The sequence below is a fragment of the Pleurodeles waltl genome, chromosome 1_1 (assembly GCF_031143425.1).
Source record: "Pleurodeles waltl isolate 20211129_DDA chromosome 1_1, aPleWal1.hap1.20221129, whole genome shotgun sequence".
In the NCBI taxonomy this organism is placed as follows: domain Eukaryota; kingdom Metazoa; phylum Chordata; class Amphibia; order Caudata; family Salamandridae; genus Pleurodeles; species Pleurodeles waltl.
This window is the reverse complement of record NC_090436.1, coordinates 442,074,048-442,101,076: the sequence shown is the minus strand read 5'-3', so window position 1 is coordinate 442,101,076 and position 27,029 is coordinate 442,074,048. Positions and strand designations below refer to the sequence as shown.

The 27,029-nt window shown below is 44.5% G+C and overlaps 2 protein-coding genes across 4 annotated transcripts in view; one reads left to right on the top strand and one right to left on the bottom strand.

Moving 5' to 3' along the window:
- MSH3 (mutS homolog 3) overlaps positions 1 to 6,737 on the bottom strand; it is a 1,766,808-nt gene extending 1,760,071 nt beyond the window's left edge. For 2 of the 3 annotated variants that reach the window (XM_069224522.1, XM_069224532.1), the window contains exon 1: positions 6,551 to 6,736. In XM_069224522.1, the coding sequence (XP_069080623.1) occupies positions 6,551 to 6,658 (108 nt within the window). In that variant the 5' untranslated portion in view covers positions 6,659 to 6,736. Of the gene's footprint in view, positions 1 to 6,550 lie in introns of all 3 variants that reach the window. The other variant, XM_069224514.1, reaches the window with a different exon arrangement.
- A 13-nt stretch (positions 6,738 to 6,750) lies between these two features.
- DHFR (dihydrofolate reductase) overlaps positions 6,751 to 27,029 on the top strand; it is a 227,881-nt gene continuing 207,602 nt past the window's right edge. Inside the window, exon 1 of the mRNA XM_069224548.1 lies at positions 6,751 to 7,261. Coding sequence (XP_069080649.1) covers positions 7,176 to 7,261 — 86 coding nt within the window. The 5' untranslated portion in view covers positions 6,751 to 7,175. The remainder of the gene's footprint in view (positions 7,262 to 27,029) is intronic.

Genomic DNA, 27,029 nt, shown 5'->3' with positions numbered 1-27,029 from the left:
GCCCACGGAGCCCCGGCACAGCCTGACCTGTGTAACTCTCAGTCAGTGCACCTGACATGCTAAGGGAAACTGTAGAATTTAAACCCCACTGGGAAGGGGCATGATAAGCCAGTGCTACCTCCTAGCTCAGCCTTGATCTGCCAGAGCCAATTATAGAGAAAATGTGACATTTAGAGTCCAGTCAGATACACAACGTATTGTTGTGTTTCATGCAGAAGCAGCAGGTGAGCTCAGTAAGTAAGGGAGCAGTACTAACTGATTCTCTTCCTATATGCTTCTGTTTATTGTCAGCAAGTTACTTAATCCTGGGACCAAGATAATGGATAATTCATTGATCATCTGTGCGATCAATCATCATTAAGGTCACAGCCTGAGCTGATAATGCTTGCTGATTGGATGTCTGGTCCTCACCAGGCTTCACTGTGTTGGAGAGAAAAACAGCACAAATTAACCTATAACAACACAGAGTGCACGGGACAGTCCCCTTGGTTGAAGTCTGAGTATTCTACCATGAAAAAGGTGAAGTAACCCAAATAATTAAAGAAGGCTTGGAACAGTAATTAACTTGTTTTCCATGCTGGCAGAAGCCTGTGGCCTGCTAAACAGCCACTCGAATGTGCATTTCCTGTTATTAACTCTTCAAAATTCAAGATTTGTCTAACAGTTCATAGATTTAGGGGAGCGGATGCAGTTCAAAACGACAAGAGTTACTGATTTTGGAGAGGGGGAACCAGGTTTGAGTCTTTGCATCGGCCTAACACCACGTGATTTTGTGCAAATCTCTTCTTAATCTCCCTGTGTAAATTCTGTAGAAGGATCTGGTAGGTCACTTGACAAATTTGTATGACATTAATATTCTTTTTTTTGCTAATTATGTCATAATGATAATTCTGTCATTCAACTCGTAATTGAACGTCCCAGATGTTTACCAGTTAGGTCCATAACGTATACAAGAGTGGGAAAGTACTCAGATGTGTTGTGTCTTCTCTATCTTTTCTTAACCCTTACCCATTTGTCTGCCCCAGGACTCTTTCTTAGACATGTATAATATTGTCTAAACTAGGAAAGTCTATTAAAGGAGATTGTGAGATTAACTTCCAAATCCATTTAAGGTTGTTTCCTTATAAGATAGTAGTTCCCAACAGTTTGCCAGGCCAGGTCTGGCATGAATTCTGATAATTCCTTACAGTCTTTGGCACACACATTACTAAAATTCAAAATGCTTCAGAAGTGGCTCATTCTTCTGATTGGTATGGTCAGTAATTTCTAATTGTGTTTAACCTTTTCTGTGATGATTTTGCGAGATTAAGTTTACATCAGCCAAGATATTAGATAGCACTAGATATGGGGAGTTTTGTGTAGACAACAGGAAGTTTCTCATTTCTCAAATAGGTGTAATTTCCGATATATGTTTCCCTTGTCTTCATTGATTGATTTTGCTTGCGAGGAAGTGTCACTCAGTCGTTAAAATGTCACTCATAATTACACTGAAATTATTAAAATGTTACACATAGCAATATGAAACTTTGGCAGCTATGTAGTGTCCTAAATACCCTGTTATGTGAAGAAACGCAATAGAAGTTAAGAGTTAATAGAGAGTACAGATCAACAAAAGGAGGGCGAGACAGTGCAACACGAGAAAACAATAACAGGTCAAAGGAATAGGTGAGGCAAACAGAGTGAGCAAGTAGAGCAACAGAAAGGGTGAAGAAACAGGAGAAATGAATGAAGAAACTGTATCCTCTTTCACATGTTGTCCTTTAATGTGTTCCTTGTCCCACTGTTTGGTTCGGAAACCCTGCTACCATAGTTGTCTCGACTTATGTTGAAAAACACAATTGTTGTTTTAACTGCTGCAGCAATATTATATTATACCCATTATTATATTCCTTGAACATATATTCTCTATGTATTTACATATCTATTACTCAAGTCCTACTGTACTAGAGAAAAATTAAATAAAAACAAAATAAAATCTATTAATAAAATTCAAATTATAAAGAAGTAAATTAAATATATATTAATAATAATGAATTAAATAAAATAATGATCAAAATATATATATATATAAAATTATAAATACAAAAATATTATATTTTTACTCTCTTTTAAGCTTTCATTGGCTACCCATCACCATGTCATGTCTCTATCAATCTATCTTCCATCCCCACTCTGACTCATCCCAAACCCATTCTACTACTTTCATCTCTTAAATAACCCTGCCTAAGCTCTTCCCGCCTCTTCTGCATGTAACTCACCCAAACCTCAGTTTACTACCATGATCTCCCAAACAACCCTACTAAATTCTCCCTCATTTATCTCACCCTTGACTCATCCAAAACCCCTCCTGCTATGATCTCTCTAACCCTTTCCACAGACTCTACCGGCCTCCATTCCCCCTTTACTCGTCCCAAGCCTCATTCTATTGCTATAAACTTCCAATTAACACTTCTGGATTCTTTCCTCCTCTACATCTCCATTACTCCAGTCAATCCAACTAACAAACTCACAAATCTGTGCCTCAAATGAACTCATAATAATACTAAAACTGTACTCATATTTCACTATACTAATCCACCACTAATTTATTTTGGGTTCCGGAGTAGCGTGCTACTTGCCGAAATGCACATCGACGCCTCTTCAGGAGTAGTAAGCCTATATAAATACTATTACAATATCAGGGTGGACTGCTTTTATCCCCTTTTGTGCCCAGGACGTAATGGTTACGTCCTGAGGCACAGTGCTGCTGTGCCCAGGACGTAACCATTACGTCCTGGGCACAGAGCCCAGAGAAGGAGCGCAAGGTAGGGATGGAAGGGGAAGCCCTTGCCCTTCCACCCCCGACCCCCCGTGACGTCAGCACGCGATCGCACGCTGATTTGTCACAGGGCTTACTCCCATCGCGCAAGGAAGCTCAGCTTGCAGCGCGATCGGAAGAGAAATGCAAAGCATTTCTCTTCCGATCACGTGGGGGAGGCCGAGAGAGGCTTCAAAGGGAAGGAAAGTTATTTCCTTCCCTTTGAAGTCTCTCTCTGCGTTTCAAAAGCCGGATTGCAAAGCAATCCGGCTTTTGAAACGCCCACTAGACACCAGGGATTTATTTTTAAAAATGAAATTGGCATAAGGGAGCGAACACATAGGAGGGCAAATTATATTTGGGGGCAGATCGGCCAATTTTAGGTCAGTCTGCCCCCAAGGGGGGCAGAAACCACTAGGCACCAGGGATCTTTTTTTGCGCCATCACGCCAGGGGAGCGACCCCGTGGGCAAGGGTCGCTCCCGGGGGGGGGAAGGGCAAATTTATTTTAGCCCATTTCTGGCCCCCCCCAGAAACCTCTAGGCGCCAGGGCTAATTTTTTTATTGTGTTTTTTTTTTTTTTTTTAGAGATGGGGAGCGACCCCTTAGGCAAGGGTCGCTCCCCTGGAGGGGCAAATTGTATTTAGGCCATTTCTGCCTGCTTTGGGGGCAGATCGGACGATTTTAGGTCAAGGGGGCCAGAAACCACTAGGCACCAGGGATCTTTTTTTTTGCGCCGTCATGCAAGGGGAGCGACCCCTTAGGCAAGGGTCGCTCCCCGGGGGGTGGGGGGCAAATTTATTTTAGGCCATTTCTCCCCCCCCTCTGGGGGCAGGTCGTCCTATTGTTATTAGGCCGATCTGCCCCCGGGGGGGCAGAAACCTCCAGGCGCCAGGGCTAAAAAAATGTTTGTGTTTTTTTTTTTGTTTGTTTGTTTGTTTTTTTAGAGATGGGGAGCGACCCCTTAGGCAAGGGTCGCTCCCCTGGAGGGGCAAATTGTATTTAGGCCATTTCTGCCCACTTTGGGGGCAGATCGGCCGATTTTAGGTCAATCTGCCCCCAAGGGGGGCAGAAACAACTAGGCACTGGGGATCTTTTTTTTTTTTGCACCTATGTCACGCAGTGGCGACCCCGTAGGCAAGGGTCGCTCCCCGGGGGGGTTGGGAGGGGCAAATTTATTTTAGGCCATTTCTGCCCCCCCGGGGCCGGCTGAGCTAGAAGCTAAAATCCACAGGTAGGCACTTTGCAGAAAACACCTCTCTTTTCTGTGAAAAAATGTGATGTGTCCACGTTGTGTTTTGGGCCATTTCCTTTCGTGGGCGCTAGGCCTACCCACACAAGTGAGGTACCATTTTTATCGGGAGACTTGGGGGAACACTGGGTGGAAGGACATTTGTGGCTCCTCTCAGATTCTAGAACTTTCTGTCACCGAAATGAGAGGAAAAAGTGGTTTTTGGCCAAATTTTGAGGTTTGCAAAGGGTTCTGGGTAACAGAACCTGGTCAGAGCCCCACAAGCCACCCCATCTTGGATTCCCCTAGTTGACTAGTTTTCAAAAATGCGCTGGTTTGCTAGGTTTCCCCAGGTGCCGGCTGAGCTAGAGGCCAAAATCCACAGGTAGGCACTGTTTTCAGTGAAAAAATGTGATGTGTCCACGTTGTGTTTTGGGCCATTTCCTTTTCTGGGCGCTAGGCATAACCACACAAGTGAGGTACCATTTTTATCTGGAGACTTGGGGGAACGCTGGGTGGAAGGAAATGTGTGGCTCCTCTCAGATTCCAGAACTTTCTGTCACCGAAATGTGAGGAAAATGTGGTTTTTTTGCCAAGTTTTGAGGTTTGCAAAGGATTCTGGGTAACAGAACCTGGTCCGAGCCCCGCAAGTCACCCCCTCCTTGGAGTCCCCTAGGTCTCTAGTTTTCAGAAATGCACAGGTTTGGTAGGTTTCCCTAGGTGCCGGCTGAGCTAGAGGCCAAAATCTACATGTAGGCACTTTGCAAAAAACACCTCTGTTTTCTGTCAAAAAATGGGATGTGTCCACGTTGTGTTTTGGGCCATTTCCTTTCGGGGGCGCTAGGCCTACCAACACAAGTGAGGTACCATTTTTATCGGGAGACTTGGGGGGAACATAGAATAGCAAAACAAGTGTTATTGCCCCTTGTCTTTCTCTACATTTTTTCCTTCCAAATATAAGAGAGTGTGTAAAAAAGACGTCTATTTGAGTATGGGCACCCCGGAATTCAGAGATGTGCAAATAACCACTGCTCCTCAACACCTTATCTTGTGCCCATTTTGGAAATACAAATGTTTTCTTGATAGCTATTTTTTACTCTTTATATTTCAGCAAATGAATTGCTGTATATCCGGTATAGAATGAAAACCCACTGCATGGTGCAGGTCATTTATTGGCTCTGGGTACCTAGAGTTCTTGATGAACCTACAAGCCCTATATATCCCCGCAACCAGAAGAGTCCAGCAGACGTAACGGTATATTGCTTTCAAAAATCTGACATTGCAGGAAAAAGTTACAGAGTAAAACGTAGAGAAAAATTGCAGTTTTTTTCACCTCAATTTCAATATTTATTTTTTTCAGTTGTTATTTTCTGTAGGAAACCCTTGTAGGATCTACACAAATTACCCCTTGCTGAATTCAGAATTTTGCCTTCTTTTCAGAAATGTTTCGGTTTCTGGGATCCCGCATTGGTTTCACACCCATTTCTGTCACTGACTGGAAGGAGGCTGAAAGCACAAAAAATCGTAAAAATGGGGTATGTCCCAGTAAAATGCCAAAATTGTGTTGAAAAATTGGGTTTTCTGATTCAAGTCTGCCTGTTCCTGAAAGCTGGGAAGCTGGTGATTTTAACACAGCAAACCCTTTGTTGATGCCATTTTCAGGGAAAAAACCACAAGCCTTCTTCTGTAGCCCCTTTTTCCCATTTTATTTTTAAAAGAAAAAAATAATTTTCACTGTATTTTGGCTAATTTCTTGGCCTCCTTCTGGGGAACCCACAAAGTCTGGGTACCTCTAGAATCCCTAGGATGTTGGAAAAAAAGGACACAAATTTGGCGTGGATAGCTTATGTGAACAAAAAGTTATGAGGGCCTAAGCGCGAACTGCCCCAAATAGCAAAAAAAAGGCTCGGCACAGGAGGGGGAAAAGGCCTGGCAGCGAAGGAGTTATTTAAAGAAGGGGACGCGGTTTCGTGTCGAGAAAGTTTAGCTCCAGATAATGCAGATAAAGGTGGAGTCTGCCTTAATCAGTGTTGTCACGTTTTCACCTGTATATTCTGGACTATGAAAATTTAGGGTAGCTCTCGATAAACACTGCCTCTGTTTAGGACCACTTCTAAACATTTATATTGCTCAAAAGTGGGTAATTTGTTAAATGTGACCCGTTACGTGCGTGGGACAGCTTTGTTCTGCTCTGCATAAATCATTCCATGGGTAACGCATAGAGATAGCACACTTAAGCGTCGGAACCACGAGTATGTCACGCATAACCAAACTGAAAACTTTGCAGGTGGAGTGGAATGTTTCTTGTACTTTCGCTTGATGAAGGGCTGGGGAAAAAAATGCACGAAAAGCACTGCTAGTTAAACTACTAGGACTAGCTGACAAAGACTCAAGCATTGCTCTGTACGAGGCAACTTGGCCCATCTACGCTTTTAAAGGCGAAGGGAGCCAATCGCGAGGCCGCTGCCGACGGACCGGTCCTCCCGCCACAGGCAAGCCCCGCGTGCGGCGCCCCTCTCTGACCTGCGAGGTGGAGGGGGCGCAGCGGCCCGCGCGCTCCTGCGGCTTGAAGAATTTGCTGATGACGCTCTGTCCGGCCGGGCCGCCCCCCTGCTGCTTCCGCCGCGGCATCGCACTACACAGCCAGCCGCGCCAGCCGTACGCGCCATACACGCCGCCGGTGTCACGCCGCCCGTGGCCGCGCCCCTTTCCCCGCCCACACAGGCCCTCAGGCTGGAGCGAGCAGCAGCAACCAGACGGCAGAAAATGCAACCAACCCCGGCGGGCTGGAGGACGGCCGTGAGTCCAAGAGCCTGCCCACGGCACTGGGACCGCCCTAAACCCGCCCCAGCGGGCAGGCCTCCCAGAGCCCCGTGCGGCGTTGGTCCCCTCCCTCCGCATAGCTCTTGGCTTCCTCAAGTGGTAAGCGATTGAGGGCTGTAGCAGGGCCCTCTGTCCAGACCGTCCCCGACCAGGCTCAAAGCCCGCCCAGCCGCCCTCCCCGGACACGCCCCTCATTTATCCCGCTGGTTTCCTTGCAGTGTCTTTCTTACCTGTTGCCTCCGGTAACCGCTCGCACGCTGCTGCCTGGACTCCGGACTCTAGGGGCTCATTGTTGAGTCGAGGGCTGCGGTCGGAAGAGGACAGCATGGGCCGGGTTCTGAGCGCCATCGTGGCCGTGTGTCCAGGCATGGGCATCGGGAAGGACGGGCATCTCCCCTGGCCAATACTACGGTAAGCAGCGCAGCAGCGTGGTCTTTCTAATGCCACTTCTGAAATGAGGAAATAAATACCAGTAACAACAGTGCTTTAAATGGAAATGTAAACGTACAGGTGTTGGAAAGTGGGTTAGTGGCAGTGTTAAGTATGAATCTACCACTGTCAATAAGGCCACTAACCATATATATGTTCTGTAAAGGTCTCAGTAAATTAGCCCCTTGCTCAGCCCTTGGTAGCTGTAACTGAGCAGGCAGGTCTAACTTAGGAGACAAGAGTGTAAAGCATTAAAAAACATCAGCACAGTAAATATTTGCGACACAACGCACAATAAAAATCTCACACCGATTTATAACAATAGATTATATTTTTACGAGTAAATATACACTTAAATGACAAAAAAAATCCAACGAAGGGTACCAGAGTATGCATTTTTAAACAATAAACACTTCCTAGTGCTTAGAAACACAAAGTATCAACTTTATCAAAATTCACCACATTTCTCCAAACTTCAGGAGGTGTTCCCTGAAGTCCTCCTTGCAGGTACAAAGGGTCCAAAACACAAGTCCAAAGGTATGGAATCTCCTGGATGGTCCTTGGAAAGTTAAACCACAGTGCACCTAGCCAAATCCTTAAAAGTCCACTGGATGCACTCCAAGCTGAGGACTCTTGCTGAGTATGATGCAGGTGAAGCTCTGTTAACCTGTAGCTTCAGGGAGTACACTCCTGAATCCTTCTTGAAGCAAGGCACCATCCCCAGGGGTGTAGTACCAGATTATGTAGCAGGTGCAGTTTGCTCAGAAGTGCAGGCCAAGGGTATAGATCCAGATTCCAGCAGGGCAGGCCTTCCACCTCTTGTAGCCTCAGGTAGCAGATCTGAAAGGCTGTGTACCTCTCACATATTTATTCCCTGCTCCTGGGCATCAGGAAGGGGGGGCACACCAACCAATAGAATGCTGAGTGGCAACCAGATGCATGACCACTTCCTCCAGAGTGTGGTATATTCCTGACCCAGAAGGCACCATTCTGTCAAAGTCCGTGATGGCTGAAATTTCAGCAGAGCAGTAAGAGCTGACTAAACCAGCCCCCCAATGTGGCTCATTTCCATAGCTCCCCTCCTAACATCTGCAAGTTCCTTCTTTAAGCCCGTATCAGTCTGAGGGGTCCAGAAGGTGAGGGTTAGATGATCTGGCATTCCCTCCTGTCCCGGTTTCATTTGAGGCTGTATGTTTTATCACCCATCCCCCTGTTCTGGCATTCCTGTGTAGCCCCAGAGCTGCCCTTCCCCAGATAGGCTCTCCCCTGGACAACCACTTATCACTTAATCAAGCAGCTCTGCTAATCTTGTTAGCACTGACAAATCAGAGGGGACCTTCAAAAGACTGGACTTTGGCTTACAGAAAGAAAAGCCTTATAACTTCTTTTCTGGTCAAGTTGTGACCAATTCACCAATGTAAAATTGCTGGATTTATCAAAACAAATCTTTTAAGTCCTTGAATGACTTTTCTACGCCTTCCCTTACTATATTTACAATGAAATACAATATTGCAATGATAGCATATAAAGGGCAGTATCTACAATGGGAGAAAAATGAAATGATCAGTTCTTCCCTCACCAGGGTTTATAAAACATTTTATAAGGCCCCTGTGTATAGGTATGTGACGCCACCCCTGAGACACCTAGGGTAGATCCTGGAGGGTCACCTTATATGTGAAAGTAAGGTAGATCATCACATTTAAAGTGCACATAACGCCAAAGTCGAATTGGGACACTATTTCCATTTAAGTACAGTCTGCATAGCCAGGCTGCATTTAAACATGATAGAAAACCTCCAGCAGTGCCCACATGTAAAGGGCAGCGATTCTGCTGGGCCTCTACTTCTATGCCTTATTATGTACTACGGTCTTATAAGTAGTTGCCACCCACTTTCCATATTATTTACTAGGGACTTATAGGGGCTGTCATGCAAATGGTTTGAATTTGACTTTTAAAGACAGGCTGCAAGGCAGGCCTGCATTTTAAAGGACAGAAAAATACCACAGTGCACGCATGCAAGTGCAGAAAGTCTGCTGGGCATCTAAGCTTCCTGCCCTATTATGTACTAGGGTCGTATAGGCAGATTGTACCCCCTTCCCCTATTATATACAAGGGATATACAGGGTCTGTCAGGCATATTGGAATGGTACTCAAATACCTAGTGTACTCTACTACATGTGTGTGTTTTAACATAGCCCTTGCCTGGGTCTTGCTAACAGAGCCCAGGGCACAGTCAGTCAGTTTCATCAGCATCAGTCAGCAACAAAAAAATGGGGGTGAACAGTGCAAAAGATGACTTTGCATCATGGCTCCTTCCCAAATGAAAGGTGAAGGGTCACTAACCTGCACCCAGGTAGTCCTCATCAGGTAAGTGGAAAAATCTGGAAAGTCCATCTGCATTGGCATGTGCAACCCCGGATCTGTGTTCCACTGTAAACTCCATCCCCTGTAGGCAAGCAGACCACCTCAAAAGCATGGGATACCCCCCCACCCCCACCTCATCTGTATGAGCCACCTGAGAGTTCTGTGGTTAGTCTGAACACAAACGTGAGTACCAAGCAGATATGGTTTCAGCTTTTTCAGGGACCAGGCCACAGCAAAGACCTCCCCGCTCAATGGCACTCTATTTTTGTTCTCTGGGGAGAAGTCACCTGCTAATGAAGGCAACTGGCTGATCAAGGCCCTCATCATTTACCTGTGCCAATACTGCCCCAATTCCTTGCTCTGAAGCATCGGTCTGCACTACAAACTCCTTAGTGTAATCAGGGACCAGCAACACTGGCGCTGAACACAGGCAGCCTTCAGAGTGCCAAAAGTCATTTGACACTTTGGAGTCCAAATCACTTTCTTTGACCTCTTCTTAGAGGTAAGTTCTGTCAGGAAAGCTACAGTGGTCCCATAGTTCTGAACAAATCTTCTATAGTACCCAGTTAGACCAAAGAAGGCCCTGACCTGTGTCTGGGTAGTAGAGCTGTCCAATCCAAAATGGTTTGAATCTTGGCCTGGAGAGGTTGTACAGAACTCGGCCCTATCTGGCACTTGCTGGCCTTAATAGCCAGGCCTGCATGCTGCATGGCCTGAAGCACTTCCCTCAGGTGGTTTAAGTTATCCTCCCAAGGGGAACTATGCACATCTATTTCATCCAGATATGCTGCACTGAACTGCTCCAACCCAGACAGGACCCTGTTTACCAACCTTTGGAAGGTGGCAGGGGCATTCTTTACACCAAAGGGCATTACTTTGAACTGATCATGTCCCTCTGGTGTGGAGAATGTTGATCTTTCCTTTGCTTCTTCAGTGAGGGCAATCTGCCAGTATCCTGAGGTCAGATCAAATGTACTGAGATACATAGCAGCCCCTAACCTATCACTGAGCTCATCACCTCTGGGTACAGGGTGAGCATCAGTCTTTGTTGTGACTTCATTCAGTCCTCTATAGTCCACACAGAACTCGGGCATTGCAGCCTTCTGGTCATACCAGTGCTTCATGAGCTCCTGGCTAGGCTCCAGTGTCCTGCTAGCCATATACATGTACTCTGCCATGCGTCTTCACAGGCGTAGCACATAGTCAAACACATTGTCTTTTGCTGCCTTAAGAGGCTTCTCCAAAGACTCTCTCAGCAGGCACAATGGCCCCCTCACAGGATGCCCAAACAACAACTCAGAGGGAATGAAACCAACCCCCTTTTGTGGGACCTCCCTGTAAGCAAACAGCAGGCATGGAAGGAGAACATCTCATCTCCTGAGTTTGTTAGACAATCCATTGATCATGCCTTTGAGGGTCTTATAAAACCTCTCCACCAGACCATTGGTCTGGGGATGGTACGGGTGGTGAACTTGTAGGTAACACCACATTCATCCCACCTCGCCTTCAGATAGCTGGACAAGAAGTTTGTGCCCCTATCTGGAACAACCTCTTTTGGGAAACCTACTCTGGTGAGCACACCAAGCAGGGCCCTAGCCACCACGGGGGCAGCTATTGTTCTGAGAGGTATTGTCTCAGGATATCTTGTGGCATGATCCACTACCACCAAGATATACTTATTCCCTGAGGCAGTAGGTTGTTCTAGGGGACTAACAGTGTCCAAACCCACCCTTTCAAAAGGGGTCCCAACCATTGGGAGTGGTATCAAGGGAGCCTTGGGCATGCCCCCCAGTCTTGCCACTGGCCTGACAAGTGACACAGGAGCTACAAAACTCCTTTACCTTCTGAGACATATGAGGCTGATCCAAGTGTTCAATATTTTCCTTCTGAGTAGTCTGTGACCTGGTCACAGCACATACCCACTCAGGGAGCGACCATATTCTCATATGGAGCCCTCTCTCCACTTCTGACCACTCAGATGCTACAAGATCATTTCCCATTAAACATTGTACTGGGAGGGCAGGTGACACAGCTACTTTCTTAGGGTCTGTCACACCTCCCCACTTGAAATCCACCTTAGCCATTGGATGGAGTTTGGTCCTGCTCTCTACATAGGTCCACTTGTGAAACTCACCAGGTAGCATCTGTTCTTGAGACACCATTGTATCTCTCACCTGTACTTGTCCATGCTTGGAGGGAAGGTGGCTAGGTTTGCAAGATCCACCCACCAAAGGATACTAAGGTTGCCTCTGCTACTTCCCTTCTCTGGGGCAATCTCCACCCCCACACTTTCAGTAGCAATCCCCGGGAACTGCCCAACAGTGGAGGGCTTCTTTGTTCAGATAGCATCTCCTCTCTTGTGCCCTGGCTGACCATAGTCAAAGCACTTTCCCACCTTTGAGGGATCAAAGAACCTACCATTCTTTCCCTGATGGCCCCTACCATTGAAGGTGGATTGAGCCCCCCCTCCCCTCTCCACCCCCCCCCCCCTCAGTCTTTTGTGGGTCTGTGGAGGGCTCCTTTTGTTTTTTGACCTTCTGTCCCTGGGGGTTCCACTGGAAAGGGACCTGTCCTCCTTTCCTCTGGTCACCCCCCTGGTGCTGATTTGAAACCCTGGTTCTGGCCTTCTCATTAACTGCCTTGACTATTTCACTAGGACTAGACAGCTTAGAGTCTACTAAATACTGGCATAACCTCTGCTGTATACAATGAGTCAAAACGTGCTCCTTCAAAAACAAATGATAAAATCCGTCATATGTCCTCACTTGGTTACCAACAATCCAGCCTTCTTGTGCCCTCTCTGAGGTGTCTGAAAAATCCAGCTAAGACAGTGTACTCACTTTCTGAGTGTCCCTGAACTTCACCCTGTACTTCTGGGGGCAAACCAAATTTCTTGATTAAATATCTCCTCATGTGGGTGTAAGCTTTAGCCTCCTCCCCCCGCAGGGTCAAGAGCCCATCCCTCCCAGCTACTGGAATCAGTTCCCATAAGAGTGAACCCTACTGCTTGGAGTGGCCCCCCACATCTCAAGGGCCCTTTCAAATGCAGTTTGTCAATGTTGCCCCCTCTATGTACCTGGGTACTATTCCCTTGGGAAGCTTGGAATCAAACCCCCACCCCTGGGCACCTCAACATCTTCTTCATTGTCACTGCCACCATTTCTCCTTGCTTTTTTCTCTTCCCACTGCTCCTTAGCTAACTCTAGTTTCTTCTGCTCCAAAACTATCAAAGCTAATTGGGCCTCAAGCTGTCTCTCTGCAAGGGACAGTGGTGGTTCCTTAGTAAGGGCCCCTGTCCTCCTCCCACCATCTGAGGTGACAGACTTAGTACTGGAAGCAATGGAAACTCTGTCCTCCTCACCCTCTTCTGTGATGTAGTTGGAGAGGGCCACCTTCTCCTCTCTTTCCCCCTCCTGGTCTGACCTGCCCCAGGCCTTCAGGGAGCTAACCAACGCCGCCTTCCTAATCTTGCTATGAGCAGGTAGCCCCTAGCCTTACACAAAACCCTAAGCTCAGCCACATTGAGTTTAGACAGGTCCACCTCCATGGTATCCCTAGTTTTGGGTCACCACAACTATCTATCAGACTTAGAACAAAATTAGAAAACTCAAAACAATGGATTAAAAATCAGCTTAGTCCAAATTTAAAAAATCAAAAGTTTTCTTCTAAGGCGACTTAGCTGATTTTCATCTCAACTTAAACACTGTATGGTGTAACTTTAACATAGGTCCTCATCCACACTGCTGAAGACCAAAATGTTGGAAAGTGGGCTGGTGGTAGTGGAAAGTATGAACCTACCATTGGCAATAAGGCCACTAACCAAATATAGATTCTGTAAAGTTCTCAGTAAATTAGCCTCTTGCTGAACCCTTGGTAGCTGTAACCGAGCAGTGAGGCCTAACTTAGGAGACAAGAGTGTAAAGCTTTCAAAATCACCAATACAGTAAATAAGTGAGACTCCAGATACAATAGAAATCCCACACCAATTTATAAAAGTAGGTTATATTTTAATGAGTAACTAGACATCAAAACAACAAAAATCCAATGTAGGGAACCTGAGAGATGAATTTTTAAGGAACAAACACTTTTTAGTGCTTAGAAACACAAAGTGCCAACTTTACTGAAATTCTCCAAACTTCAGGAGGTGTTTCCTGAAGTCCTTCTTACAGGTCCAAAACACAAATCCAAGGGTCTGGAATCTCCTGGTTGGTCATTGGAACCGTTGATATGCTTTTTTAAAGAATAAACACTTGCTAGTCCTTAGAAACACAAAGCGCCAACTTTACCAAAATTCTCCAAACTTCAGGTGTTGTTTCCTGAAGTCCTTCTTGCAGGTACAGGGGGTCCAAAACACAAATCCAAGGGTCTGGAATCTCCTTGATGGTCCTTGGAAAGTTGGACCACAATTTACACAATGTACCTGGCCAAATCCTTAAAAGTCCACTGGATGCATTCCAGGCTGGGGACTCTTGCTGGGGATGATGCAGGTGAAGCTCCGTTAACCTGTAGTTGCAGGGAGTCCACTCTTGAGTCCTTCATGAAGCAAGGCATCGTCCCTAGGGATGTAGTACCATTTTTTTGCAGCATCCGCAGTTCACTCAGAAGTGCAGGACAAGGGTGCAGATCCAGATTCCAGCAGTGCAGTCCTTCTTCCTCTTGTAGTTTCAGGCAGCAGATCTGAAAGGCAGGCTATGCCCCTCTCACATATTTATTCCCGGCTCCTGGGCATCAGGAAGGGGTGGCACCCCAACCAATAGAATGCTGAGTGACACCCAGATGCATGGCCACTTCCTCCAAAGTGTGGCATATTCCTGTCCCAGAAAGCACCATTCTTCCAGAATCCATGATGGCTGAATTTCAGCAGAGCAGTAAGAGCTGACTAAGCCAGCCCCCAATGTGGCTCATTTCCATAGCTCTCCTCCTCCTAACATCTGCACATTCCTTCCTTAAGCCGTGTGTTTGACTGAGGGGTTCAGAAGGTGGGGGTAGGAGATCTAGCATTTCCTCTTGTCATGTTCTCCTTTTGAGATTTTGAGGCTGTATGTTTTATTCCCTCTCCCCCTCCTCTGGCATTCCCCTATATCCCCAGAGCTGCAGTTCCCCAGATAGGCTCTCCCCTGGACAGCCACTTATCACTTAATCAAGCAGATCTGCTAATCCTGTTAACACTGACCAATCAAAGGGGACCTTCAGAAAGCTGGATTTTGGCTCACAGAAGGAAAAGCCTTATAACTTATTTTCAATACAAGTTGTGATAAATTCACCAATGTCAAATTGCTGGATTTATCAAAGCAAATCTTTTAAGTCCTTGAATGAGTTTTCTACACTTTTCCTAACTATAATTACAATATTGCAATGGTAGCCTATAAAGGCCAGATTCTACAATGAGGGAAAATGAAATGATCAGTGTTTCCCTCACCAGGGGTTAGAAAACATCTTTTATAAGGCCCCTGCTTATAGTTACGTGACTCCTTACCCCTGAGACACCTAGGGGTACCTAATATGTGAAGATAAGGTAGATCATCACATTTTAAGTGCACATTGCACCAAAGTCGAATTGGGACACCATTTCCATTTAAATGCAGTCTGCAGAGTCAGGCTACATTTAAAAATGACAGAAAACCTCCAGCAGTGCCCACATGCAAAGTGCAGCAGTTCTGCTGTGCCTCTACTTCCATGCCCTATTATGTACTATGGTCTTATAGGTAGATGGCACCCCTTTTCCATATTATTTACTAGGGACTTAAAGGGGCAGTCATGCAAATAGTATGAATTTGCCTTTTAAAGACAGGCTGCAAGGTAGGCCTGCATTTAAAAGGGCAGAAAGCACACAGCAGTACACACATGCAAGTACAGAAATTCTGCTGGGCATCTAATCTCCATGCCCAATAAATACTTGGGACTTATACGCAGATTGTACCCCTCGCCCTGTTATATACTAGGGTCTTACAAGGTCGGTCAGGCCTGTTGGAAGGGTACCCTAATACCTAGTGTACTGTACTACATGCATGTCTTTTAAGATAGCACTAGCCTGGATCTGGCTAACAGCCCAGGGCACAGTCAGAGTCAGTTATCATCAGCACCAGCCATCAACAAATAAATGGGGGTGAACATGGCAAAAAGATGACTTTGCAACAACAGGCACTCAATATTTAGAGTACCTGTTGGCACCTGAGAAGTGCCGCTGCTCTCCTGTTAAATATTTTATTGTAGGAATGCTGAGAAGTGCATTAACTCTCCATTTCAAATTGAAGCAGTGCAGGTACTCAATAATGGACAGTACCAGCCAATTTAAAGTACTGAGTAAAATACAACACCTTGAGCAGTGCCGGCATTTGCTAAGATAGCAGACTGAGTGAAATCAAATTTTGCTCCCCTGATGGACATTTGTATGCTCTTCTCATTGAGGCTGAAAATAATTTTCCCTGTAAGAGGTTTGACTAGGGAATTAGGTTACAACCAGTGAACATTAATTTACTTTGTAAGAAAACCCAAATTGGATATCAAATTAAAGGGTTTTATTACAAATTAACACTCAGGTTAATATAAACAAATCTCAAAAACATACTATAAAGATGCGGAATAACAGGTTAGCCAAATCTTCTGAAGAAGTTTAGACACATTAGCCTAAGAAAAAAACAAGAATTCATTCACTGCAGTACAAAATACTAACAGGAGTATCTGATGCTCAGAAAACAAATGACAGTCCCCTTACACATTAGTGCAAGTCAAAGGTGTCCAACTAATTGAACTATGAGCAAATTAGGAAATCTTCTAGATAGTCTAAACTGTTGCAAAAATGAAATTTCTAACAAAAAAATAAGGACAAAAGGTGAGGAGTAGGAATAGGACAAAAATGTTTTGGAAAAACAAAGAGGAATGTGTCAGCATTTCAGAAGCTCAGTCAAGAGTCCTCTTGGAGAGTTACGTGTAAGCTTAAGCTACACTCAATGAAGCATGGGGATAAAGGGGAAAGTCAGAGGCCTGTACCCCTGGAAATCCAAGGGAATCTGCTCTGCTCCCAGTCAGTGAAAGTCCTTGTTATTACCAATAATCCAATCAGCTAACACCTTTTTGGTCACGGCATCGCAAGCCCCATTGTATTCTCCTGTCTCACACTGTAACTTGCAACATCACTCTGCGCTCCCAGAGCACTCCTGAGAACTTGCTGTCCTTTGTCCTCTGGACACCATTTGCAGCATGTATGAATAAGGAACAGACATCTTTCTGTCTCTTGATGTTCCTGCCTCAAGGACATTTTCTCAAGTTCTCTATTAGTAAAACAATAGCATATCTATTTCCAAACTGATTATATTTATAAAGTTAATGCACACAATACATGATGTTTTCTAGCACTGCAGTGAATGCACTTTATTATAGCTGTTGTGCACCACTTTACATCTGTTAGATGTTTAGACTCACAAAATATAGTCATTATGAATACATATGGGTCATGATTGTGACGTCAGGGGTGACAGCAAAATCAACGCTGTTTGATCCCATGCTTTTCACTTTAACCTTTTTGAAGTGCTGCAATCAACATGAGTTATTATTATACCCAGTGCTTAACTTGCACAAAAAATCCAATTGCCTGACGTTTGTTGTGGCCCATTATTTACACTCGTATTATTCACATTCACCATTGGGCTGCCATTGCCCTACCCACCGTCTTCAGTGCTAGCACTAGGCCCGCTTGGAATCAATACCCCTGGGTAAACATAGTAAATAGGTTCTGGTGGGGTATTTAGCCCAAGAAAAAACACAACACCATATGAAGAATTTGACTGCTTAAGAAATCCAGAGGTTCTGAAGGGACTCTAAGAAAATATTCTAGTACTTTTTTAGTGTTTTTATAGAAGATCTTAGGAGATGAGGGGAAGAGATGTGGCCTATGGACTATAACTGCCAACTTGGGAAACCATATTTTAATCTCAGCTTTAGCTCATTGTCCTGTCATGTTTGGGCATATCACTTAATGTCCAGATGCTTAAAAAATGAATCTGACCATATGTTGTATGGTGTTTGTTCTAAGCACTGTAATTCACTTGTACCAAGTTTGCTCTATAAAAAATGAAGAAAACAAAACAACATTCCCAGTATTATTGGGGCTCACACTGTGAGGATTTGGGTGTAATATGTGGTATATTTGGGTGCCCTTACTGTGTAATACATTTGCAAAAACTATATTGGGTCCAGTCAGGATCATTTGTAAAACCTTTAGCTCAACCCTGGGTAGCTTCGAACAGCAAGGCTAAAACAAAGGAACTATTGTAAAGCATTTAGAAGTACCAAACAACAAAACAAGAAAGTCGCACAACATGAAAGAAACCCCACACGAATGTTATATTAAAAAAAAAAAAGATTTTATTTTTATGATTTTTTAGAGCCCAAGATGAGCAAAATCCACTCGAGTGTTCTGGAGATATAGATTTTTGAATACAATGTAGTTCTCAGTTCTTTTAGTCACAACTACAAACAAGTTGTGTTCGGCTACTCCAGCTGGACTAGGGTGACAAACTCTGGCAGGGAGAAGGTCCAGTGATGGGGGCACTAAGGAGTATTTGAACAGTTACCGGTTCACTAAATCATACTCCAGTCCAGTTCTGAACTTTACAGCATGACCACCATAGTTTGCAATGAAGTGGTTCTGATACTGAGGATGCAGAAAATGGAGGATGCTGTGCAGTCGACGGGGGTGACCTTGCGATTACTTCTGCATCCACAGTTTAGTTGAAACGATTTTGGCCACAGAAGTTATGGTTCCTCAAAGTCCTATCTGAGCCAAAAGAAGGCCAACTGCTGCTGTGCTACTAGTCTTCAGTCACAGCAGGTCCAGCGGTATCCTTTGGTGGAGGCTAGTCTCAAGAAGACAGCCAGCCAGGGCAATGTTCTGAATCTCAAATGACACAATGAATCCCAAGGAAATTTAATATCCAAGAAAGAAGTATTATAATGTGAGATGGTACATCCAAAAGTTTTCTGGGGCGTCCAGAAGTTTTGTCTTTAAAACCTGTTCCACAGGTAATATCTTCAAATGCTATAGCAAATGGCCCGCAAAGTTAAAATGATTTGGTACAGGCTTCTGGTTAAATTTGTTATCAGTTATTGCTAATAGGTGATTTTTTTATTTTCTTTAAAATCTTTTTTTTAATGCATGTATGAAGGTCCTTTTCTGTTTGACTTGCATATTGTTTTATCACAGATGGCATGAGATTGCATCTTACATAGAGATCAATGTGCATCATTTAAGTGATTCAGTGCCAGAGCAGTAAGACACACCATGTAGACCAAACCGTGAATGATCTCAGAACGTGCTTCAGGAATTTGAAGATTTTCTCTTTGGAACTCCAGAGAAAATTTCTGGATGTTCTGTTTAAAATCATTGCATCACTAACTATAACAACTTATTATTGAATATCTCGGGCGATCTCTTGACTGGATTAATTCCATATACCAAATGGAATCTTCATTCATGAGGCTTTACAGAATCCAGTAGTACCTTCTGAGTAGTCACTGAGCAAACAAGCTTGTACAACATGCCGAAGGCAGAAGTAAAAATGTTCCAGTGGAAATATATTTTGTGTTCTTTCATGAGTCCATCTGTTTAGATGGCAGTGGCATACTGGCGTGGGATCAGCCGGGCAACCAAGGAAGCTTACTATATTTCTGAAAATTAGACACCCAGGGGAGTCAAAGGTTGAGTGGGTTGCTTGAATCCCTCTACACTCTTACCTCAAAAGCCCAACAAATGTTAAACCTTGGCTAAAATCACAGATCTTCATTGTTCTATGAGGGAAAATTTCAAAATCTGCTGGGAAATTTCCAAAATCTACTGGGATCTGCAAAATTCCTATCACCCAATGTTCCCACACTTCTGTAAAAAACAATACCCGCTTGACCGGCCCATAAAAGGAACTGTTCAAAACTTTGACAATGTGAAGTCAGTGTGGTGTCTGTTAGGTTATCATATGGTTATAGTTTAGGTATGTTCCAGTGACATGCTTTAGGCCCACCCACACATGGGGGACAACATTTCAATTTGGGAGGAGTCAGAAAACACAGTGTGGAGTGTGGGCGCTTATGCAGACCTATTGTTAATTAGCTTAAATTTTAGTGTGGTGGCTATGTAATGATCAATGCGCATTTCTATTTGAAGTCGATTTTCTGGGTGTTGGTTGGCCATGCCAGAGGCCTTTATTGGAGGTTTAGTGATTATTTTGAGATCGTAAGTTTGGGAATTGGATTTCCCATGTGTTTGGATATGCATATAATTAATATAGGCTTATAGGTTGGATGAGAGGCCTGTTGGTGTAGGAGAAATTTTAGTTGTTTTTTTCATTCCTAATTTTTGAAGACCAGTGAATGAAGTTCCCATTTGAAGTTTCATCGTTTAGCTCGATGATAGAGGCGTTTTCCTGAATATTTTAGGTCCCAGTCAGTTTTGGCAGGTGATGGATCTGGCAGCAGGAAATGAAAGTTAAGGTTTTCTACTGAATTGTCACACTGAAGTAATTGAATGATCTTGTTATAATTTTGCTAATCAGAACTTGTATTTTGTATGGACCGTTGGCTTCACTCAGTTTGGTGTAAGGGTTTCTTTTATCTTAAATGGGGTCACATTTCTCTCTTTTTCAAGGATAAGATGTCATAGTCTTTCTGAGCACTATATGGCAATGAAGTCAATCTTCAAAAAAAGCTGAATCAGTTTTCAGCATCAATACACCAATAGCTTTTAAGCTCTGAAAACGGGCACATGACATTCATATACTCCACACCACATTTGCAGAGGAGAAGGAGAACATGGATGGCATGTCCCTGCACGATGGGCAAGGAATACCTCATAGGAATCTCCCACTTTGAGCTGCTGTAGAAGAGCTTCATCAGCAGCCTCGGGACTTGTTTTTGTGAATGATGATCAGCGTGCATGGCATACTGACATCACTATAGAAAGTGGAAGGAAAAGGAGCCGTTTGGCTCCTTTTACTATTAATGTTTTTAGTGCTGTTGCAGCAGAGCTGAACCCACAAGTACTGATCACAGTGGGAGAGATATCACTGGAATACAGGGAGTACAGGTGAGAAGAAGGGTTGCAGCTTTCCTGAGGCCCGCTTGGGTCACAACAGCAGCCTGGTCCTCATGACCAAGGTCTCAACCAGACCACACCCCTTGTCTTGTGCTGGCCGTCAATACCTCCCTGTCCCCAAGGCACACAGGTTCATTGACTGCACTCTGCACACTGGCTATGGTCCTATCGCCACAGCTAGAGTTTTCATAGTGGCATACAGGGTCGCTGACTTAGCTCCAAACATGGACTACAGCCCATTAAATACGGCAACACTTCTTCATGATGGCCCCAAATGGCATACAGGGCAGGGATGTGGAATTTAATAAAACATTTACTTGTCCATAGGACATGTTCCTTCATAAATCTACTCGTCCTACAAAACAAAATGTACTTCTCCCTTTGGTGCCACGTAGAGTGGCAACACATTATGGCAGCCATCTCATTATATAAGTGCTCTGATAATATCCTCCCTGATTATGCTAAGGCTAATACTATAGTAGGACGTGAAACTATACTAGCAATGTCCTTATTTTGCCACCTTTCCACAGATCTACATACAGTGGTTGGACGCAGTGGTAAGCAAAGGTTCCAGGGATAGATTGCCCTTTTGAGTCGGTGCAAACCTACTAACTTGCATGTTTTATGGGTTTTCGCCATCTCTTCTCTAATCTTTTCACATACTGGTAAAGGTTGGAAATTTACTCCTGAGAAGGGCAGAAGTAAAACTTCTTCCAGGGTTGGGTAAAAAGTGGTTGGGGGGAAAGTGAACTAAATACTCGTGCATATTTGCTCATACTAAAGTACAGCTCACAAGTATTTTCTAGGAGTACAATTTACTGGTCTACACGAAATCTGTGATTCTACACTAATGGAAAGACTTATACGAATGGTGCACTTTTGAGATTTTCTTCAACTATTGGCCCCTAATTAGGTCTGACGTTAACCAAGATCTTCTGATTTTATTAAAATTCTTTCTCTCTCTAGTCATCTTTCGACTGGCTTCTCTGCTCTTTCACAAGGAGAAGTTTTGTTCAGTGCCAGAAACTGCCGAGGCAATGTGTGCTTTTTGAGACAAAAAATGTATTTGCTTTTTGCCAAAGTTTATTACACTGGTGAGGGCATGGCAGGTCCCACAACAATAAAGTTTTACGAAAGCCATGTAAAAATAAAACCCGTATTAACAAAACCAAAAGACTGACAACCAATGTCTGACCTATCGACTTTGCCAACGCTTGTTTATTTTCATGTTTCCCATAATCTTGTTGAAACTGGTTTCACTGAGATTCCATTATGAATAATCTTTTGGGGAAATACTAGCATCAAAATATCCTATTGAATGAAGCCTCAAAGAAAGTATACCTACATTTTCACAGTAGCTTAGCAAAAAGTTCTATTTCCTATTTGCATTTTTTGTGAACATTTGATTTTGAAAGCAAAGAATCTTTAATCTTGGTATATGAATTGATGCATGGCTAGAAAAATTACTAAGGGACTAAAACCAGTTGAATGAGTGAGCCAATGAGTCCACAACATTTTTTTTCTTACAAGTTTCCCACTACTTTCCACGACCACTAGCTATCTGAATGACACCCTTGATCGCCCTATTCAAGCACTCCACAGCACCATTACCAGCTTGGTGGTATACTGAGGTATTGGGATGCAACGTTCCCATAAATTCCTCAACCATGGCAGACATTAACTGAGACCCATTATTACTCAGTAACTTCCTAAGTAAATTTTCTCTCAAAAATACATCATCCCCAAGCCTTACAACTGTCTCTGCATCATCCCTTTGAACAACATCCAACTCACCCCATGCACTGAAATAGTCAGTTAACACAATGATGTACTTCACTTCTCATATAGTAGTTTGAACTGGACTAATTAAATCCACAGCAACTAAATCCCATGCCATTTGGGACATTCTACTGGAAATAAAGATGGTCTCAACATACACAAACCCTTATCAGAATTTGTACAAAGTACACAATTTCTCACCACCCTTTCAATATTCAGATAATCTTCAGGCCACTAATACTAAATTTTAACCCTCTTCTTGTTTCTTACAAAGCCAAAATGTCCTTCATGACACAAATTGATACCTTTTGTTTCTCAGACTTTTAGGAGGTACAACTCTTTTCACCCCCTGCATAACAGAATGTGACTGCACTTAAAATTCATTCCTAACTTCCCAGAAAGCCTTCGAAAATTCAGGACAATGTTTGTTTCCAACCCGAACATCTTTCATAAATGACATGATGATTAGTAAGTCTTCAGCTTGCTCATAAGCATGCCCCCATTCATCTTATGAATTGATTCCACATCATCCACATCACAAAATGTTACCGGGAATTCATCCCACTCACTACTCAGAAACTCTTTCACAGGTAACGACAACCTACCCAAACAATCCACAAATCCATTTTGTGCTTCAGTGTTAGAAATGGGGTCTTTGGTTGGCAGTTAGGTTACCCCCTGTCAAAGCAAGGACCCGCACTCTAGTCAGGGTAAAAGAGAATCACCTTCAGCTAACCCCTGCTTTACCCCATTGGTAGCTTGGCACGAGCAGTAGGCTTAACTTCAGAGTGCTAGGTGTAAAGTATTTGTACCAACACACACAGTAACTTAATGAAAACACTACAAAATGACACAACCCAGGATTAGCAAAATAGAGATATTTATCTAAACAAAACAAGACCAAAATGACAACAATCCACAATACACAAGTCAAGTTATCACTAAAAATGCAAAAACAGTCTTCATGTAATTTTCAACGCACACTAACACTGTTAGCGTGAAAATGTACCCTGGGTGCGTCAAGAATAACCCCGCTCGGGCGAGTGTGCGGCCAAAAGGGCTTGCGATGCATCGATTTCACTCATGAGCGCGACCTTACGTCGTTTCTCCTTTCATCGGGCCGGGCGCGTCGTTTCTTCCCTCCGCAGGAGAGCGATGCGTCGATCTGGTCAGAACTCTCGGGTCCGGGCAGGCCTTGCTTCGTTTTTACACACCCAGCGGTGTTTGCGTCGGAAGTCCAGCCTCGCGATGATCAGAAAACCACACAGCGCGGGTTGCGATCTCACCAGCCTCCATCAGTGATGCTGTGCGTTGTTTCTCCAGCCCCGGGTGTCTATCTCTGGGTCGCTCTGCAGGTGAGCGTCGATTTTCAGCCGCGAAGCCGACAGCGCATCGGTTTTTCAGCCGCAGATCGGAGTTGCGTCGATCTTTTCCCCGCACTGCGTTTTGTGTGTGGATTTCTTCCTCTTAGGCTGCCAGCTTCTCCTTTCAGGGTGCCAGTACCTGGATGGGCACCACTTGGCAGAGGAGTCTCTCCAGAGACTCCAGGTGCTGACAGAAGTCTTTGCTTTCCCTGAGACTTCAAACAATAGGAGGCAGGCTCTAAATCAAGCCCTTGGAGATCTTCACAAGATGGAAGGCACACAAAGTCCAGTCTTTGCCCTCTTACTCTGGCAGAAGCAGCAACTGCAGGATAGCTCCACAAAGCACAGTCACAGGCATGGCAGCTCTTCTTCCTCAGCTCTTCTCTAGGCAGAGGTTCCTCTTGGTTTCCAAAGTTTTCTCAAGTCTGTGGTTTTGGGTGCCCTTCTTATACCCAATTTCTCCTTTGAAGTAGACTTATTTCAAAGCAAACTCTCTTTTGAATGTGAAATCCTGTCTTGGCCAGGCCCCAGACACTCACCAGAGGGTTGGAGACTGCATTGTTTGAGGGCAGGCACAGTCCTTTCAGGTGTGAGTGACCACTCCTCTCCTCCCTCCTAGCACAGATGACTCATCAGAATATGCAGACTACGCCCCAGCTCCCTTTGTGTCACTGTCTAGTGTGAGGTGCAACCAGCCCAACTGTCAAACTGACCCAGACAGGGAATCCACAAACAGGCAGAGTCACAGAAATGGTATAAGCAAGAAAATGTTCACTTTCTAAAAATGCCATTTTCAAACACACAATCTTAAAATCAACTTTACTAAAAGATGTATTTTCAAATTGTGAGCTCAGATACCCCAAACTCCAGATGTCCATCCCCTCCCAAAGGGAATCTACACTTTAATCAGATGTAACGGTAGCTCTCATGTTAACCTATGAGAGGGACGGGCCTTGCAACAGTGAAAAACGAATTTAGCAAGATTTCACTGTCATGACATATAAAACACATTACTGTATGTCCTACCTTAACCATACACTGCAACCTGACCTTGGGGCTACCTAGGGCCTACCTTAGGGGTGTCTGACATGTAAGAAAAGGGAAGGTATAGGCCTGGCGAGTGGGTACACTTGTCAAGCCGAATTTACAGTTAAAACTGAATACACAGACACTGCAATGGCAAGTCTGAGACATGATTACAGAGCTACCTATGTGGGTGGCACAACCAGTGCTGCAGGCCCACTAGTAGCATTTGATTTACAGGCCCTGGGCACCTCTAGTGCAGTGTACTAGGGACATACTAATAAACCAAATATGCCAATCATGGATAAACCAATTACATACACATTTTGTAAAGGAGCACTAGCACTGGTTAGCAGTGGTAAAGTGCCCAGAATAACAAAAACAGCTAAATCAGAGTCCAGCACACATCTACAATCTGGGAAACAGAGGTAAAAAGTTAAGGGAGACCACGCCAAGGTTGAAAAGTCTAACATCCAGGTACGCATTATAATTGAAATCCTACATCCTCATTGAAAAAGAGACACAGCACGAGCGGAAGCTTTCAAAAGACCCCCAGTGGTAAGCAATTTCACCAATGGTTTGTGATCTTTTCTGACCTCAAACTCATTACCCACACACAAACATACAACATGCTCCAATGTACAACACATGCCAACATCTTTCTATTATTGACAGTTTTTTTGCACTCTGTGTCAAACTGCAAGGGCAAAAGGAACAATACTTTGCTTTCCATGACTGTCCACTTGCGTGGGAACCTCGCCAAGCCCCTTACTGCTTGCATCCATTGTTATCAAACTCTTTGATTCAGAGTCAAAACCTTGAATTGAAGCAGAATTACATATACCATGTTTGATTTTTCTTGAGTGCATTAACACAATAGTCATTCCATTCGAACGTGTTTTTCCAGTTTAGAATTTGTCGTAAAACAAAGGTTTTTCTGAAAAACTTCGAACAAAATTAGAATAATATTCTAGGAGACCCAAAAAAGACTGCAGTCCATCATTGTTTACTGGACATGGCACGTACCTGACTGCATGTAACAACTTTTTATTTTGGGGGGGGAGAAATCTCCTCTTGGCACATTACGTGACCAATGTACGTCTTGGATCCAATTGCAAACCTGCACTTAGCATATTCTGCTGTAAGACAGTTTTTTCCAATTCTCTTAACAATCTTAACTTTTCGTCATGCTCACCTCCTCTTTTGCCCATAAACAAAATATCATCTCGGAAGTATAAAACTCCCTCAGTGCTGAGGGCCGTGGCTGACAAAACGGCAGGCTACACGTCACCTATGAGCACGATGTCTAGCCATACAGATCTTGACATAATCCTGGCACTTATGGGGCCCATCCAGCCTCCAACAATGCAGCTAACTGCTCCCTAGAGAGCCCAGCACCATTTGGTGGTGGAGCTGAAGACCGGCAGCTGTGTTAAGTGCCACCAGTCAGACCTGTGATTTCACGAGGAGCAGATCCCGCCATCAGGGACCGAAGTGCGTGCCAGGGAGACTGTGAGGGGTCCCATCCTTGCGAGTGTCTGAGGAAGCAAGAGGTCGTGCCTCGGGGCTCTGCCGATGGCCATGACTGACTCCGGCACCCTCCCACCCTATGTTTTGCAGGGAGAGCACTTTGTGGAGGCACCCCCGCTGAGTACAGAGAAGTGGTGGCTGTGAAAGATGCCAGGCGGCTTTGCGCATGGCATCTGTGCTGCTGTGAAGTCTGGCCTGCAGCCAGAGATTGGGAACTGCTGGGCCAGCAGGTGAGGCGGGAGAGACCGACAGATGTGCCCTTCTGCCAGAAGTGGACTGAGGCCCACTGGGGATGTGCTGGCCTCGCCACCAAAAAGTTCCGCTTGAGATGTATATGGTAGAGGCTAATAGGACTACAAGCCGGGCATGTCTCCCAGAGGAGGCAGGCACCAGTTGAAGGAAGAGAGTACTGGACTTGTCCTCACAAAAGCGGACTCATGTGTATTGCCTGTGATTCAGGGGTGATCCTAATGCACCCTGTCTGCACTGCTCTGCAGCCTTGCATGCCCTGCTGCAGCCGGGCCTGTAGTAGACCCTGAAGACATCAAGACTCTCTCTCCTCCCTCCCCCTAAATTAAGGGGCACCAAAAATCTAAATAAAAAATTG